The sequence below is a fragment of the Cyprinodon tularosa genome, unplaced genomic scaffold (genome assembly GCF_016077235.1).
Source record: "Cyprinodon tularosa strain WSP-4 unplaced genomic scaffold, ASM1607723v1 ctg4, whole genome shotgun sequence".
NCBI lineage: Eukaryota > Metazoa > Chordata > Actinopteri > Cyprinodontiformes > Cyprinodontidae > Cyprinodon > Cyprinodon tularosa.
The window spans coordinates 1110306-1128900 of NW_024039118.1; the positions used below are offsets into that span (position 1 = coordinate 1110306).

Here is an 18595-nt window from a genome sequence, read left to right on the forward strand (position 1 = left end):
CTTCAGGTTTTAAGGTGGGAAAGATCGCTAGATGCGCTCCAGCACTAGATCCATGTTTACTTCCATAAACACAAAGCACGCTGGCTCGTGATGTCATTATGTCCTCTACTGTGCATGCGGGACACTTAAGCTGCATGAATGCAGTTTACACAGGAGATCACATACAAGTCGCATATATTTGGAAATGTGAACGGCAGCACAAAAAAAAAGCGGATTTCACAAAATATTCGGAATGAGCATCAATGCCTGCAGTGTGAACGTAGCCATAATGCGTCATGACAGCAGAAACAAAGACTGTCGTGCAAGAGCCCACGACACAGAGAATTTAAAAACTGTTGAATTCTTTAAACTATAACATCAGCTCAACATTAGATTCACCCCACTTTTTCCTTCCGCTGAACTTCCCATCAATATGCTTTGTTGCAGAAATATTTTAACAATCAGCTTGTTTAACACCTTCCTTGTAGCAAAAGTCATAGACTGTGTGTGATTTACAACAATTCTGCATTAAAGAGCCAATTTATAGACGTCACGTAACTTTCTAAAGGAAAACTGAAATAGGATTTATTGGCTGTCAGCTACAACCATCAAAACTGACAGAACTCAAGAGATTAAAAAAATATCAATAAATCTTTAGTTTAATTAATTTGAATAATATTTTTTTTTTATTTTGGAAAAGTTCACTTTCTTTAGATTGTATGATTAGGTAAAATAAAATAAAAAAACAAGTATAAAAAAGTTGCTTGTATGTAAAAATAAATGATAATAAATGAAAATGATAAAGACATTTATATGTCAAATAGTCTAAAAAAACAAAAAGATAATTGATATTTATGGCCACATCTAGATTATGTCAAAAAATTATTCTTTAAATTAGTTTGAGTAAGTTTAATTTTTGCCAGCAGTGCCTTTAACAGTCCAGGATAACATGATTGTGTGAGTGATGTGCTGTGTCGTTGAAGTAAATTAGCAGGTCATGTGTATAAGATTTCCTTTTTATAGGAATAAGTTTGACATATCAGAGGTTCGGTTTCAAGAAACACTGGCAGCAGAAATCTTGCCAAAAGCTTTTTCATCTCTGTAAAATATGTGAATGGAGCTGATTGGTCGCAGTGTGAGAAAACTGACTCACAGATGGACTTTGAAGTTGCGTAAGAGTCAGTGGCGGGTTAAAAATAGTCAAGGAACAGCTGTGTCACTACAGCCTCGGCCAACAGGGAAAAGGAGTACGAAACTAAAGGATACATCCTGGACACAAATGTGCATTTAAAATTTGTCTGAGGGCTCTCCATCGGTTTTGACCTCCTGAACGGTGTCCAAACTGATGCACTGTAAAATTGTATTCAATGTTATGAATTAATATGTGCTTTTTATGGCTTTTAGGGTGATGAAAAGTGATCCTCTCATGCTGTAAATGTTGCGCAATCTGATCACATCAATGACAGAATTGACAAATTGTGGACCGATTGTCTATATTAACATCAGCCCGTTAGGGTTGTGTGTTTAAGATTTTGTAACGATTACAAATAGAACGCCTTTGCACAGTCATCATGTAAATAAATTGTAGTTGTGGCATGTGAATCATTATCAAAGTGATGTAGCTGAGATCCACAGCTACTACATGCTTAATGGACTGTGCTGTTTGTGGTGCAAACCATATTTCAATGGTGAAAACACTGCTTGTGTAAAACGTGTCTAAATCCCTCTGTTTCACTAAAGAACAGCTAAGAATATTTATTCCTAATTTCCTGGCTGATATATGTGTTATATACAATGAAACCAAAAAAGAATGCATCTCTAATATAAAAAAAGGATATTATTTAGAGAAGCTTCACTGTGAATGATGCAGTTTGATATTTTTCTATTTGTTTTGATCTCTGTGTGTTTTCTTTAAATCTGCTGTATGTTGGATTTACCTGCATTCATTTATGCAGGACATGTATTGATCCTGTCTGTGAAGTCGTCAAAATTAAAGCAAGTTTAATAAATCAAAATGTGTTATTTTCTTTTAAAATGAACTCCTGTCTTATCTCGCATTATGTATAAATCCCTCTGGCATTTAAGTGTACAATACTAGTATACTATATATATATATATATATATATATATATATATATATATATATATATATATATATATATATATATATATATTTTTTTTTTTTTGGAAGCAAGAAAAATACATATTTAATAGTTAACAGAAACGATGTATTTATTCAATTCAGGCATCACAGTTTACAAAAATAAATATCTTGCCACTTTTTTAATTTATTTGGCAGTTTTGGCTTTCCATACCAGCTCCAGTTGCATTTGATACCATTTATATGCTTTTTTTGTGTGTGACATGTTTAGATTTGAGCACAAGGGTTTTTTTTGTTTGTTTTTTTAAAGCAGCTGAGGATGTAGAGCATGATTGTCTATTTATTCACCATCACTGCAGCACCTGTCTATCTCTTCAGAAAATAAAAACCAGTGGTCTGTTCTTATGGTAGAACCATGAAGAACTAACACATGCATTATCTTTTTTTGTTGAATTGATAACAGCAACAGTGTCCTATTCACATGTTTCCCTAAAAAGGCAATCATACAGCTGCAGCTGATCCAAAATGCTGTAGCCAGCATCCTCACTAAAACTAAGAAATGAGAGCACATCACACCAGTTCCAGAATGTGCTTCATAAAAGAGCTTTCTTGTCTTACTGAATCTTCTCACTCAATCCTGACCTAAGGAAAGTGCTATAGTGATTATTTTAATGTCTTATATTGTGAGCTTGCAGTGCCATCTAGTGGTCACAGATTGTTACAGCAAAAACATAACTGCAAAAAGGAAATTCACAAAATGAAGTTTCACATAAGCTCCCAAATCTCAGATGAAGAAGTAGTGATACTGACAGCAGAGCTATTTTGGTTGTTGTCCAAAATATAAACTGTGCAGTCATGATTAACATTGTTCAAAAGCTTAAGATAATCATTTTAAATGTGTGTTGTTTTGTTGTTTTTGGTGGACGAATTTTGTTTAGATTTACAAACATTTATCTATTCAGAACTCTCCAGTGATAATTATTCAAAACCTTGAAAAGGTCGATTTACTGTTATGATATATTTGGTTATGTTTCAAGCCTTGTCTAGTTTTAAAGAAAAGGCCTCACTTTGAACACTTTGATATCTAGATCGCATGCTATTAAAAGGGCCCAGATCATTACCCCTCCACCACTTTGGCTGAAAGCTGATATGATTTTGTTTGTAGGAATATGCTGTGCTTACTTTCTCCAAACATTGTGCTCTGCAATATACCCAAACAGCTCTTTTGTCTCAACGGTCTAAACTCTTTTAATCCCCAGTTATGACATTTGTTTCAGCAGATGTCACCTCTCTTTGACATTTAGTTAGCTTTGTTCTTCAGACTAGCACACTGCTCTTACACTAAATACCATCTGGCATTAAGATGAGTTAGTCTGCATATATTTGTGAAGGTTTTGACAGAAGGAAAATTATCATTTGAGTCCTAAGCACCAACTGTTAACATCGTATAAGTTATTTTCCTGATTTATGAACTTAAACCTGCACACCAAAATATAACCAAAAAAAAAAAACACCGTTTTATTTACTTACAAACCAGAAAATATAGACTTTTGGAAGAAAAAAAAAAAAACATTAGAAATCATCAAGTATATAAGCTAAATTAGTGTGTATAATTTAATGCATATAATTGAAATAGATACTTTGCTCAGAAAGGAGATAAAACAAACAAACAAAAAAAACAAACAAAAAACAGATTATAAATTTAGTAAATAAAAGTTTCAAACTTTTAAAAGAGGTATTTCCCCAGATGATGGCAAAATGTGTCATCTAGTGTTGATCTTTAAAGTGTAATTGAAATGGAAAAGCACCACACTGAACAGTAAAAAGAAAAAAAAACTATACTAACATTACTACCAAAAATAATAATAATAGTAATAGTTTTGTCAGGTTTTGTCTGCAGTTAAAACTTTCACTGCTCTTCATATTTGGCCATTACATCTTTCTTAATCAGCCTGGCTTATCCTGGACAATATAAATGAGTCTGTCAATAAGAAAATATAGTGTTAAACACATACACTGGGAAAATAAACAAAGAAACAATTAAACAAACACGGGTATTAGGAGTGGGTCATATCTATTTAAATGACAATTTATATTTAATAGGGAAGAAAATAATGATAAATGTGAAGGATGTGGAGAAAAATAAAATGTAGAACATGTACTGATGAACTGTAAAACTTATGAACATGAGAGGGAGAAATTAAGAAGGATGGTTGGAAGGACAGGCAAAGAAGAAGTCATAAAGGAATATTGGGAAATGAAGGAAAGCATTATTTATTTATCTACAGAATACAAAATAAAAAAATAGAATGCGATGTAAAGTAATGTTGTTACACACTCATGTACAGTAGGTGGCCGTATGCACATTAAAGTTGCTTGCGATCCGAAGAAGAAAAAGAAGAACAAACACGGGGAAATGATGGACCGTGGTGGGTGCGGCTGAATGATCATGTGACTCTTCATACGTCATCCCCCACTCTTCCGGGTTATTTTGTTCGGGTGAACTGTGGACTCCGCAACTGTTGTGGTACTTTTAACAGTAGTATCGCCAACATGAATCGTATTTTTGGCCGCGGTAAACCTAAAGGGCCTCCACCAAACCTAACGGACTGCATAGGAACTGTAAGTGAAACCATTTAGTTTATTTCTCCATGGCTAACTTAACTAAGTAAACAAAACAAACCTGGCCAACAGCTAGCTAACTGTTAGCCATCTTTAGACATAGAAACTAACATCTAGTAGATATGTTTAGACAGTTTTTTTTTTTTTTTTTATGTTTTTTGTATTTTGTATTATACTTCTGTTAAATATTGATGTGCTTATACTTTACCTAATGCCTTTTATCAAATCTTGTAAGCAGGATATAAAAAAAGTGTTCTATAGTCCTGTTCGGATAATGACTCAGCGTTACATAAGTGTACGTTTAGCAGCAAGTACCTAATTTAGAGCTAAATAAAGAAAAAAGGGTGTCATTCCTCCTTTAAAGCCAGCTGAAATAAACTCGTTAAACCGGTCTGTTGTGTATAAGCAGAGCTGTTTTAGCCGACAGTAGAAAAAGAACAAACTACTCTATATTCCAGATTTAGTTTATCTTCATTATATTTGTATGGTTGTATTTAGGTGAGATTTCTCGTCAGATTATCTCGCGTTTACCCCCAAATTTTGCGATGTTTGTTTTTCCATGTAGGTGGATTCCAGGGCGGAGTCGATCGACAAGAAAATCGCCAGACTTGATGCAGAACTTGTCAAGTACAAGGATCAAATGAAGAAGATGAGAGATGGGCCTTCAAAGGTGAAATCAGCTGAGAAAATAGTTATTTCTTTCCTTTCACTAATTACCAAAAAGAGCCGCTAGATCCACACAACTTGCAACAAAGGAGCATGAATTATTTACCCAGTAGGCATGATTGCAAAATTCTTACAAGCATTTGAGAACAATGGATTTCATTTAAAGCACCCTTTAGTTACACCATGTTAAGGTGTGTGTGTATATATATGTAAACTTTTCTGGAAGGAAGAAAAATATTTATTTGATAGTTAAGTACTTTTAACGATTTAATTATTTATCCAGGATTTAAAAAAAAACGTTTATTTATTTAATTCAGGCATCACAATTTACGAATAGAGATCTTGCCACTTTTTCAATTTATGTGACAGTTTTGGCTTTCCATACCAGCTCCAGTTGCATTTGATACCATTTGTATGCTTTTCTTTTTGTGACATGTTTAGATTTTTATACATATATATACATATATATATATATATATATATATATATATATATATATATATATATATATATATATATATATATATAAACTGGCAACAGAAAATGTCCTGCGTGAAAAGGAAAAAAGAAATTGTGACGTTGAAATAAAAAAAATACATTTATTTGTTACTTATTTATGGACACCTTTCACAACCCAGAAAAGCAATTTCTTAATCATACAGGAAGTTTTTTATTGAAGGAACCCCAGGTGATTGCATTGAATCATTGACTTTACAGGTTTATGAAGATATTTTTTTTTTTTATTGCTGCTCTCAAGGAACCTACTGTTGGGGGGAAAAGTAACAAACCAGACAATGTCTTAAATTTTTTCGTGTCCTAAATATATGATCATTTCTAGTCAGATTACATTTAGGAATTATTTACCTATCCAAACATTTTGCAGCATTGTAATCTGTCAATATAATTTTATACATTTTTATTTTTCTCTCTAGAACATGGTGAAGCAAAAGGCCATGAGAGTTCTGAAGCAGAAGAGGATGTAAGTCTAACAAACTGTCCCTTTTGTTCCAATATTACTTTTGGGCTTTTTACTTTACAGTTTGATCATTTTTATCATTTCCACAGGTATGAGGGCCAGAGAGATAATCTCATGCAGCAGTCCTTCAACATGGAACAAGCAAACTATACAATCCAGAACCTCAAAGACACTAAAACCACAGTAAGAATTTTGCCCTCTGAATGTTAAAGACAAACACTTTTTCCAGTTTATATTTAAAAAGAACGTTTTTGTTTTTTCAGGTGGATGCCATGAAGATTGGCCTTAAAGACATGAAGAAAGCATACAAGAATGTGAATATTGATAAGATAGAGGTATGCATTTTGGATATTTAATGCAGTAGTTACTCAATTAATTAATGAAAAAGTTTCAATAATAGCCTTAATTTATTAAAATATTTTTTTATTTTTAGTAATTGTACAAACTTCCCTTCAGGTATAATACATTAACACATATATATTTCAATTTGTTAATATTAGGATATCCAAGATCAGCTGGAGGACATGATGGAGGACGCAAATGAAATCCAGGAGTCTCTGAGCAGGAGCTACGGCACACCGGACATAGATGAGGATGACTTGGAAGCAGGTGAGGGGGGGTTACACTGATTTAAAGGATATTAAGACTAAATATTGCATTCAGTAAAACCTCTCAATCTTTAAGAGTTTATAGGAATTTCGCTAGTGAAGAAAACATTTAGCAGTTTTGCTACTCTGGAAAAGTCTACAATGTAATGAAGGTATTTTTCGGTCTGGATATATATGAAAAATATAAGTGTATGGAAAATCTGTACTGAATGTTTTTAGTAATCTGTAGTTTAAACATTGTATCCATATATTCCAAAAATGTTGTCTGTTCCTCGTCCATTTTGTTCATGTATCCAGCAGACATGGGCAATGTGGAGTCAACAAGTCATTTCCATGTCATGTATTTAATCTACCCAGCCAATTAACCACCGTGAATTAACCTGTGCAGATTGGACTCACCTGAAGAATGGACTCACCTGCTTCAGTGGCTGGGTAGAACAAATACATGACATGGAGATGACTTGTTGACTCCACATTGCCCATGTCTGGTATCCAGTCAGTCACTCATTGGTCCCCGAATCCACCTATATTATCCTTGTTTAAACCTTAGATTATTGTATTTGTTCCTTATTCATCCATGGGAATCAAAAAGGGGAAAGTTATTATTAGTCAAAATACGCCAGGTCTGTAAAAGGACTTTCTTTAAGTAAAAATGTGCAGGAATAACCTGTCCAGGCTGTCCCTGCCTCTTACTCGGTGACCACTGGAGATACGCCCCAGTCTACCTGCAAGCAGATCTGGATTAGAGTCCTGCACGGGTCATGTTTTACCAACCCGAACCCGTAAGAATGACTACCGAACCCGACCCGTCACCCGAGGATATCTTCAATTCAAATCCGAACCCAATCCGACCCGTTGATATTTAACCCGCAACCCGACCCGTTAACACATCAAGTAATAGGCTGTAGTACGCTGCGCTGCAGAACAGCGCCATTAACACTGCAGCAGACGTGTATGCACTGACTGTGGCCAGCAGGGCTTTAAGCTACAACAAGAGTGACCCCAGTGCCTGATTAATATAACATTTATGATGTCCATAACAACACACACGCATAAAAAAAAAAAAAATCACCAACTACCCGCTCGCACTAAAAAAATATCCGCCCGACCCGTTTATTTTTATTTATGTATTTTTCACCCGCAAAAAAGCATTTTAGCAGGTGACCCGTCGGGGACCCGCGGGTACCCGACCCGTTGCAGGACTCTAATCTGGATGATAGATGTGCAAATGACAAGGATTCATTAGGAGGGATTTACTTTGATGTTGAACATTTGAGTTTGGGTCTTTTTAAGATCAAAATCTGGAAGTATAAATGCTTTGACGTAATTAACTTTATGATGAGATTGACGGTTCAATGATTTTCTGTCTTCAGAGCTGGATGCTCTGGGAGACGAGCTCTTGATGGATGACGATAGCTCGTACCTAGATGAGGCTGCGACTGCTCCCTCCATTCCGGAGGGGGTTCCAGGAGACAGGTCCACCAACAGGGTACAAGATAGATTCTGTTTCTTTAGTTTTTTTCTCATTTATTGTTAACTTTTTAATAACAGTAATTACTTTTTTTGGTTTCAGGATGGCGTTCTGGTGGATGAGTTTGGCCTTCCTCAGATTCCCGCTTCTTAAAGGAGCAATTCGACTAAATGATGTGGAAGTTTTACATGTATCATATTCTTTTCTCTTGTTTGTATTTATCCAACTGACACTCCAGGCCTTTGAACACTGCAATGAAAACCAAAGTATCTTCTGCCTGATGGATTAGAAAGTTGCAATCTGGCCCCTTTAACTAAAGCTTAAGATTGTTTCTTCAACTGGGCTCCTCCCACTTTAAATAATGGTTAGAAATGGGGTTCTCTTAACTTTGTACAGTTTCCGAATTAAAAAAGAAAAACGCAATAAATTATATTTTTGAAAAGGTACCAAACTGAGTCTGAGATTATTCAACACAGTCACTTATATACAAAAGGCCACTTTAATGGTAACTTAAATATGTCACAGTTCTGAAAACACACACACATATATGCATGTATATATATGTATAAAAAAAAGGCATCTAGGTTTTTTTTTAGCCAATTAGTTGGTAAAATAAATATGCTGTTCTTTTAAAAAAAAAAAAAAAAAGGTTTGGATGTTGACATCATTTTAGTTTCTTATCACCAGCTCAGCCTGAATGTGTGAGGGAAGATCTTCTGGTGCAGGTATTCTACCACGCTGCTCTTGGGGAGTTTCTCGAACTCATAAAAAGGAATCTAAAAAAATAGAAACAATCAAAAATTAAAAAAAGTTTAGCAGGCAGCATTCTACACAGAAAGCAACCATTCTGCTGGGAAGGAAACATAAATTTAGTTCTAACCTGCACAACTTCATAACCCAGCAGCTGCAGATGCCTCTGCTTCATGGCCTCATTTCCAAGCAGCTGTCTGATATTAGTGGTGAATCTCTTCTGTCCATCAATGCATAGAGCTATTCTGTAACACAGATTATCAATTGTTTTTTTTTTTTATTTCCAAATCTGAATAATGTAAAATGCATTTAATTTGATCTGCTTCAATAAACTTTCAATTTTCTCCAAATTAGTGATAGAACAGTTGTGAGTAATTAAATCCATCGTGTGAAGGCCTCAGAGGGACGCAGCACACAGGTTTGCCAGAAAAATGGGAGGAAGGATGAAGTTACATTTAGGTTAAAGAAAGAATAAAAACCATCTCAAGGTGTGAAAGTTGATATTCAAGCAGAGCAAAACTTCATTGTCTGTGGAAGGATATTCTGCATCAATAGACACAGAATTATAGTTTTATTTCATAATAATATAGCATTCCCAATATTTTATTATACCTCACAGTTTATAATTACAGCATTTGTTACCAGTGCATGTGAGTGGAGCGGAAGAAATATGGTGGAGTGCAGAGCGGTTTTCAATTCAAAGGCTGCAGCAAGGATTTCACTCCGACTTTATTTAAATTCATGTTTAATTTAAAACCTAAGCCAATGCCTATGCTGTAGTCTGTGCCTATAATGTTATATGTCTATGTTTCAACTTTACCACGGAATCGCCAAATCTAGGACTGCATATTGTGCGATAAAAAGTGGGATAAAACATAATAAAAACAAACTATACATAATACAGAATGGGTTTACATAAAGTGGTCGTTTCGGTAAGAGCCTGTTTGTGAAAATGGAATGCATACATGCATTATACGCCATTATCTCATTTGCAATGGAATGCGAAGTGACCTTTTTTAACGTAGTCTAGTAAAATAAATAAATAATTAAATAGGAAACATGGGCAACATGAATGGAGCGAGATGTTACGTTCACAGCTGGGAAACGATAATTAAATAGCCAGTTAAATTAGACAAAACACATGTATGGGTCACATCATTAAATCAAACACCGTGTATCCCAGGGCCCTGGCAGAATTACATAAAGCAAAAATCTGAGCCAGCGTCGAGCAATTTTGCCAGAGCGGCAGTAAAATTAAGGTGAGCGTGGAGCAGATTTTGAGCGGAGCGTCTTGGCCAATAAGCAAGGAGTAGGAATTGCGCCGCACTCCGCTCCGTTCACACGCTCCGTTTGTCACTGAATTACATTCCATGTTTTACGTGTTTTGCATTTCAAATTATACTGGAGGAGTTTTTTTTAAGCTTTTATTTTGTTGATTTTCATATAGAAAATATATATTGACAGAAGTCCTTTTTTTTTCATTAAAACTCCAAAGTTATACGCTATTTCTTTTGGGGAGATAATATGCAATTTTAACAAAACACACAAAGGTCTGCTTGATAACATGACAAAATGCAGAGAGGTGTAAGGAGAGTAAATACTATGAAGTATCTGTATAGGAAACTTGTTTACCTTTTGTACACATCTTCAGTATGACTTGCAGGAAGCACGTATCCCTCCTCGTCAAGCTTTATCTCCACATCTACAACAACAACAGGTTAGTCTCCTGGAAGAGGAGCCTTGAGAAACCCTAGGCCAACAGCCTCCTTAAAACAAAGGCATACCCAGAGTGTAGCAGTACGGCGTGAGAACCTTGGAGCCAAAGAACGATCGATCTCCCAGTAAATCCACCAGTCCAGTTTTTACTGAATTATACAGCTGCTGATCAACTGGTGTCTCAAGGGAGCGGCTGGACATGAGGAAAGACTTGACGCGGTACTTGGGAAGGAGCCGGGGACCCTGATGTTGAGATAAAAACATATGATTTAACAGAAAATATGTCACAAATCTTCAGCTAATGAACCTACGATTTTGAGACTGAGGATCACAGCATGGTGACAGCAAATGAATTGCTTAGATCCTATATTAAATAAGCTAGAATGTTTCAAATATTGTGCAGTAAAATCAGGTTCCAGATATAATAGGGTGGTGTTAAAAGGTGTTTATTCCTTTCCATATTTCTTACTTCTTAGCATGTTTGTCACAGATAGAAGAAAAAATTAAATATTAGCAAAAATAAAGCTACTGCAGTTTTTGAAAAGTTTTTATCATTAATGGAGTAGGAAAATCTGAACCTTAATGGCTGTTTCTGAAAAAAGGGAACAGAAATAGGGCACAACGTGGGGAAGGTAAAAGGGAGGAGGGTGAAAAATAATGAATGAGACGCAGAATCAAGGAAGAGAGGAAGGACAGAAAAGCCGGAAAAGTTAGAAAATACAAAAAAATTAATAAATAAAGTTAGGCTCCATAATATTTCAGACACTCCCAGCCTGATTATTAATCCTGGATTATTGAATTTTAAACTTATCTAAGAGCAGCAGACTGTAGCTGAGCCTCACTGACTGATCAGCTAATATTGGCTTGTTAACCTCGTCTTACAGATAAAATGGGATATTTTTCTGTGCAGGAAGAAAATTTTAATTTAGCAGGTATTCATTCTATATTTATTTTTAGTCCATGTTTCTTTTTTTTTTCTTTTTTTTAATGGTTCTGGAAAATATAACAAACATCTGCTTTTCCACTTCTAATACTACAGGCTTTTGTGGAAATTAGAGCTGAGACAATCAGATTAATCGATTATTAAAATAATCGTCAACTAACTTAGTCACTGATTAATTATTTACTGGAGTGTAGACTCGAAAACATACCTTTAGCTGACAGAGCAACCCACTTAGATCAGGTATATATACCTGACCAAGGTATATATACACTCACCAGCCACTTTATTAGGTACCCCATGCTAGTAACGGGTTGGACCCCCTTTTGCCTTCAGAACTGCCTCAATTCTTCGTGGCATAGATTCAACAAGGTGCTGGAAGCATTCCTCAGGGAGTTTGGTCCATATTGACATGATGGCATCACACAGTTGCCGCAGATTTGTCGGCTGCACATCCATGATGTGAATCTCTCGTTCCACCACATCCCAAAGATGCTCTATTGGATTGAGATCTGGTGACTGTGGAGGCCATTTGAGTACAGTGAACTCATTGTCATGTTCAAGAAACCAGTCTGAGATGATTCCAGCTTTATGACATGGCGCATTATCCTGCTGAAAGTAGCCATCAGAAGTTGGGTACATTGTGATCATAAAGGGATGGACATGGTCAGCAACAATACTCAGGTAGGCTGTGGCGTTGCAACGATGCTCAATTGGTACCAAGGGGCCCAAAGAGTGCTAAGAAAATATTCCCCACACCATGACACCACCACCGCCAGCCTGAACCGTTGATACAAGGCAGGATGGATCCATGCTTTCATGTTGTAGATGCCAAATTCTGACCCTACCATCCGAATGTCGCAGCAGAAATCGAGACTCATCAGACCAGGCCGCATTTTTCCAATCTTCTATTGTCCAATTTCGATGAGCTTGTGCAAATTGTAGCCTCAGTTTCCTGTTCTTAGCTGAAAGGAGTGGCACCCGGTGTGGTCTTCTGCTGCTGTAGCCCATCTGCCTCAAAGTTCGACGTACTGTGCGTTCAGAGATGCTCTTCTGCCCACCTTGGTTGTAACGGGTGGTTATTTGAGTCACTGTTGCCCTTCTATCAGCTCGAACCAGTCTGGCCATTCTCCTCTGACCTCTGGCATCAACAAGGCATTTCCGCCCACAGACCTGCTGCTCACTGGATGTTTTTTCTTTTTCGGACCATTCTCTGTAAACCCTAGAGATGGTTGTGCGTGAAAATCCCAGTAGATCAGCAGTTTCTGAAATACTCAGACCAGCCCTTCTGGCACCAACAATCATGCCACGTTCAAAGTCACTCAAATCACCTTTCTTCCCCATACTGATGCTCGGCTTGAACTGCAGGAGATTGTCTTGACCATGTCTACATGCCTAAATGCACTGAGTTGCCGCCATGTGATTGGCTGCTTAGAAATTAAGTGTTAACGAGCAGTTGGACAGGTGTACCTAATAAAGCGGCCGGTGAGTGTATATATAAACATATATAAGATTTTCCGTTGATCAATACGCTCTATCCAGAACACATCAAGTGGAAAAGTTTTTGTTTCACCTGTTTTAATTTCATAAGAAAAACCTTCTTTAAGTAACCTTTGGCTATCAGATTATTAATGGAAAAACTGCAAATACTATGAAACTACTACTTAATGCTACAATTTGTTACCTGTGTGGTTTAAAAACATACTGTAGGATGGATGAAATCCACAGCATCTTAATGAATTGACAATATGAAAAAAAATAAAATAAAAAACATGATGTTACATCTTCTCATTTTCAGAACTTTAGAAAAAAGAAAACAGTAAGAAAACAAAGAACTGAACCTACAACACTGGAGCTAAACAGGAGGGAGTGTATTCAGGTTTCTGTCTATTGTTATTTAACTCTCCAGGCATTTAACACTCTTTACCTCATAGAAGGGACATTCCAGCTTCACGGTCATGTAGAGCTGAGTCAGCTGTGCCAGAACTGCCCGTTCGATTCTCATGTCCTGATCTAAGCCAGAAAAAGAGGATATTTTATCAGAATAACTTCATTAAAAGGCTAATTAAGAGCATTGCGGGATAAGTTTATTACTTGCTGTATTTCATCCACCTGTTTTTGCTCATATAATGATTTGGGAAAATAAAATACCTACATTTTATTTCTTGAGGGAAAAATCCTCATCATGTATTGCAGATTGACAATCATTGACAAAAATAAAAGTCTGATTCCAAAATAAGCATAAATACGTGGTTTCATGACCATCACTTCACTGGCCTGATCTAAACCCCAGAGAAAGTCTAAAGAGTACTGTCAGAAAACCAGAGGCAAAAATGTTACTCCTCAACAGAGCCACAGCCTGATCACCTACAAGTACTAAAAAATGTAAAAGGAGCACAGAACAAGTACTGTGTCCACATACTGTAAAACAGACTTAAATATTTAGTAGTATTGCAGCGATACCAGTATCGGACAGGGCCCCGATCCAGCACTAAAATGGTGGTATTAGTTGGTAGCATGTTTTATAAATGTCTAAGAAGGTCAGTGATCACTTTTCATTAGCCCCACAATCATTTAAACCATCAAATATAGATGTTTGAAATCACTGTTTTATAGATCTACATGAAACAAAGTACTGATTTTACATTTTAATTACATTATAATTTAAATGGATGCACTGAGAATATATTTCACCTTGTAGTTGCTGCAGGAAGTAACTGCTGAAGACTTTAGCGACAAAATTGACAGGGAACCTCTCGACCAGGGTGCAGGCGTGCAGCAGGTTGAGCAGCGTCCGCGGCTGGAACTGTGAGAAACGGGTGTGCAGGATGGATTCTACTTTCCTGAACAGCTGGCCGGCGTTGGGTGGAAGGTAACCCAGCTTCCCAAAGGCCGTGATCTGCCTAGCTACCTGGCTGGTGCTGTAGCTGTCCGCTCGGTATACGAAGCTCTCAGCGACAGCATCAAAGACGGTCGGGGAAAGTAAGCACCTGCGGCCAAAGAACTGCGTGACCTTTGATATGGTCTCTGGATGGGAGGTGAAGGCCATGGTGGGGACATACTTCTCCATCGCTTCCACAAAGTAGTGATCACTGTGGCCGAAGTGTATGAGAGCACCCAGCACGTGGGTAAGCTCCTCATCACTGAAGTGAGGTACGTGTCGAACAGCTTGTTTACACAGACCGATCACAAGAGGCATGGCCTGCATTTGGTTCAGAGTAACAAGCGATCTCAGGACTCCACTGACCGCTGCAGGGTCCATCCTGGAGGTGACTGTTACTGCATGGGTGTGCATGGCGTTCAACAAGTCACGGTATTTCCCATCTTCACCCATACAACCTTCCAGAAGTCTGTAGACGGCGACAAGGTCTGGGAGACTCCACTGTCTGGGATCCTGCTTCTGAATTTGCGCCACCGCCTGCTCCAACATTGCAGACGCTGGCCCCTCCATGGCCAGCACGGCCTGGCCGAAGGTACAAAGCTCCCCTACTGTCATCTGTCCTCTGTCAAGTCGATTCTGGCTCTCTGACACCAGGCGCACCATCAGCGTGCTCCAGGGATCCAAAAACAGGCGGGTACATGCATGCAGAGCAGACACCAGCCCTGCCTCTGTCAGCCGCTCAGAGTCCTGCTCAAGCTGGCAGCACAGGCCCCGGATGGTGTCATCCGCCAGCACTGATGGGTCTCTCAGAGCGGGGCCCTCCTGCTCCAGGTCAGCCACACGGTGAAGAGAGGCGGCAGCCATAGTATCTGACAGGATCTCCACTGAGCGCAGCAGCTTGAAGACCTGCCGGGAGGTGGAGCAGCTCTTCAGCTGCAGCCGGAATCCCTGCTCCTCATCGGCTGAGGGTCGGTGCAGCTGGGTCAGACGAAAACGAAGTTCAGAGTCTCTGTGGAGTCCAACGGAGCTGCTGGGGAAAAAGGAGCGCTCTCTGACGATAGTGGTCAGACTCCTTGTCCTCGAGTCCATTTGGAGCTTCCTGCAGCCATGCCTCTGGAAGCAGCGGCCGGCTGATGTACAGCGACAGGCGACACAAGAGGAGCGACCCAAACTGCTGGTGTGGATCAATCTGATGCCAACAGGTTCAGCAAAGTAATAATGGTTGCTGAGCTGTGTGAGGAGCCGATGGTTCTGAATCAGCTTCAGGGCCATGAGTTTTGGTTCTGAGCTCCCCAGTACCAGCTAAAAAATGAAAACCAAAAGGTCAATATAAAAAAAAAAAAAAACAGATGGAAAACTAAAATGTGGGGAAAAAATTAGCAAACATTGATCCAGTTTAAGCTCTTTAGGCCTCTAACTGCAGTACTGTCACAAAATTCAAATTTACAAATGTTTTTAGTGCGAGTGAAACATAAAAAACGAATTATATTACAAAGGTTTTGTCAGTGAGGCTAAAAGCATAAGAGGTTCAACTTAAAACAGACTGTGTGTTTTCCCCCTCCTCTTCATACACCATGAACTAATCTGTCATGTAAAATATAGATTTTGTTTGCAATGTGGAAAGTTGTAGGCTAAGGCTGATATTACTCATCTGTATTAAGCTGTAATAATAATAATTATAGATGTGGAAAGCATAAAACATTAGCTGATGCAAAGAAGGTATTATTTAATTTCACTTTGTGATCAATTAATTATTATTGAAAGAAATAAATTAATCAGAATGACAGCAATTTAAGGAATTTACAAATCGTGTTATCTATTTCAACCTTGCAGAATATAATCTAAAGAAAACAAATAAGAAGACTAAAACTAGCTTAACTTTTCCTCTGTGCCTCTTAACTAACCAACCTTGAGGGCTGCGGCTAGCTGCGTTAGCTACTCTGGGTCTAAATGTATGTGTCGAATTAAAAGTATTCGGGGCGGTGTTATTGTCACAAGCAAGCTTTACGATATATAGTTTTATTCACTGTTACAAAAATATAAGAGACAAGGCTGGGAGCTAATAAAATCCATACCTGATCCTGGACAGCCGCTGACAGCGGAGATGCTAGCAACGCCGGCGGTTAGGGGTGCGTTGCGTTTTGGCTCCCTCTGAAATAACAGTACTTTCGATAGTTGAACGAATTCGAAACGCAGAACCGTCACACAACATGGTTAAACGTTGCAGCTTTAAAGTATACAAAAATTTTTTTTCAGCTAAGATCAAATATAACGTTATCTGCTACAATGTGTTACTCGTTTTGTAACAGTTTTATGTCCTATTTTTTAGGGGGGTCCCTAAAGGCATCACAATACAGCACTAAATCTTTAAGACACTAGAGGGCGACAAAAAACAAACCGTGTACATATTATTTAATTCAACAGAACATTTGTGGTTCGAACCTGATTAAATTGATCTTCGTAGGAAGATTAACATTAACATTTATTAATTTAAAATATATTTTTGACTATATTCTGAATCATTTCAATAGCGTTTGGTACTGCTCATTATGGAGCACCTTTTAGGAAAAAAGGTGCGTCTCATAAAACTATATTATTTATCAAATTTGGTGTTGTCATGCCAAATTAAAAACAAGCAGAGGTGGATAATGCAGGTCCAGAAAGTATAAGGCCTGTACACAGATCAGTTGTATGTATTCCCAGCTCTGTTGAACAGGATGAAGAAAATCAAGGAAGTTTTTTTGTGCGTTCTTCCCAAAGTCAGAAGACTTGATCACAGTGCTTTAAACAATAATCAGTCACTCATACACCGATGGTGGCAAGCTACATTGTAGTCACAGCTGCCCTAGGGCTCACTGATAGAAGCTGCTGTACACCGGTCCTCTGAGCACCATCAGTAGATAATGCAGGGGACGTGTCTTGCCAAAGACACTTGCTGACACTGAAAGCCGGAGCCAGGGCTTGAACAGGCAATAAGGCGGTTGCAGGACAAACTCTTGCACCTTTGCACTGTTGTCTCAGTTATGTCAAAGTTATCTAGATTACTGCTGATGAAAACCAACACTGAAGGTTCTCAAAAATTCTCTTACTTTATACAGGGCTTATACAGGAATGTGAAACTATAGTTTAATGCTTTTTAATGCTCTTAGAAACAATTTTAATGCCATCAACAAGTACCCATGACTGTAATATATACATGGCAAATTCGTCTTTACTGTCGACAGGCTGCAATTCCTCGATTTCCGGCCACTTTTGTTGAAATTAGCATTTTCCTATTCTCAAGCCTTTTCTCCACCTCGAGCTTCTTTCCCGAACATACGGCTTTATGATCAACTGGAAGCAGTTTTAGCAAATATGCACACATATCGCCATATAATATATTGCGATATGTTTGCATATTTGCAAATATATATATCGTTTAATAAACTGTTTTTTCTAAATAAAGCATTTTAAATGCCATTAATAATCACATTTAATGCATTTTAATGCCAATTCAGGCTTAATTAATTACAAATAATTAATCAACTATTTAATGACTTTTAATGAATTTTAATGACCCACAGAAACCCTGTTGTAAAAAACTAACAAAAGCCATCTGTCCTTTGAGTGCTGTATTAAAGTATATTACTGAAATGACCAGTGGAAGGGAAGGTTTAGAAGGAAATAATGCAGGCGCAACAAAGTTAACTTCAAAACAGAAGTATCAGGAAAACCAAAGGCTGCTATGCAAACCTGGGCCGATAGCCTCCATATCTCTTTGCTTTGATAAAAGAATTCAGAAAAGAGCTCAGAGTATTGAGTACATTCTTTACAATGTACAGGCTTGTCAGTAGAATATTGGAATAAAACTAATTCTGAATTATTCCAGTTTGAGATGAGTATAAA

At 37.6% G+C, this 18595-nt stretch overlaps 2 protein-coding genes across 2 annotated transcripts; one reads left to right on the forward strand and one right to left on the reverse strand.

The window, feature by feature from the left end:
• Positions 1 to 4541: 4541 nt before the first annotated feature.
• chmp5b (charged multivesicular body protein 5b) lies at positions 4542 to 8869 on the forward strand. The gene is made up of 8 exons (XM_038297950.1): positions 4542 to 4702; positions 5268 to 5372; positions 6301 to 6347; positions 6434 to 6527; positions 6608 to 6679; positions 6845 to 6953; positions 8326 to 8441; positions 8526 to 8869. The coding sequence occupies exons 1-8, from the start codon at positions 4634 to 4636 to the stop codon at positions 8574 to 8576; spliced, it is 663 nt and encodes a 220-aa protein (XP_038153878.1). The 5' UTR covers positions 4542 to 4633; the 3' UTR covers positions 8577 to 8869.
• Positions 8870 to 9008: 139 nt separating this feature from the next.
• On the reverse strand, positions 9009 to 16944 carry fastkd3 (FAST kinase domains 3). Its single transcript, XM_038297949.1, has 7 exons — positions 16786 to 16944; positions 14524 to 16012; positions 13757 to 13842; positions 10958 to 11132; positions 10806 to 10875; positions 9304 to 9418; positions 9009 to 9199 (listed from the first exon to the last, which is right to left on the reverse strand). Exons 2-7 carry the CDS (start codon positions 15980 to 15982, stop codon positions 9104 to 9106), a joined length of 2001 nt encoding a protein of 666 aa, XP_038153877.1. The 5' UTR covers positions 15983 to 16012; positions 16786 to 16944; the 3' UTR covers positions 9009 to 9103.
• Between the last annotated feature and the right edge of the window lie 1651 nt (positions 16945 to 18595).

Bases quoted from the DNA above. Each gene is read 5' to 3' on its own strand.
- chmp5b (XM_038297950.1), top strand. From the start codon at position 4,634: ATGAATCGTATTTTTGGCCGCGGTAAACCTAAAGGGCCTCCACCAAAC. The intron at 6,680-6,844 runs GTATGCATTTTG...TGTTAATATTAG, and splicing joins TGAATATTGATAAGATAGAG to GATATCCAAGATCAGCTGGA. The intron at 6,954-8,325 runs GTGAGGGGGGGT...TTCTGTCTTCAG, and splicing joins TGAGGATGACTTGGAAGCAG to AGCTGGATGCTCTGGGAGAC.
- fastkd3 (XM_038297949.1), bottom strand. From the start codon at position 15,982: ATGGCCCTGAAGCTGATTCAGAACCATCGGCTCCTCACACAGCTCAGC. The intron at 11,133-13,756 runs GTAAAGAGTGTT...TCTCAACATCAG, and splicing joins TGGAATGTCCCTTCTATGAG to GGTCCCCGGCTCCTTCCCAA. The intron at 9,419-10,805 runs GTAAACAAGTTT...TCTGTGTTACAG, and splicing joins ACTGAAGATGTGTACAAAAG to AATAGCTCTATGCATTGATG.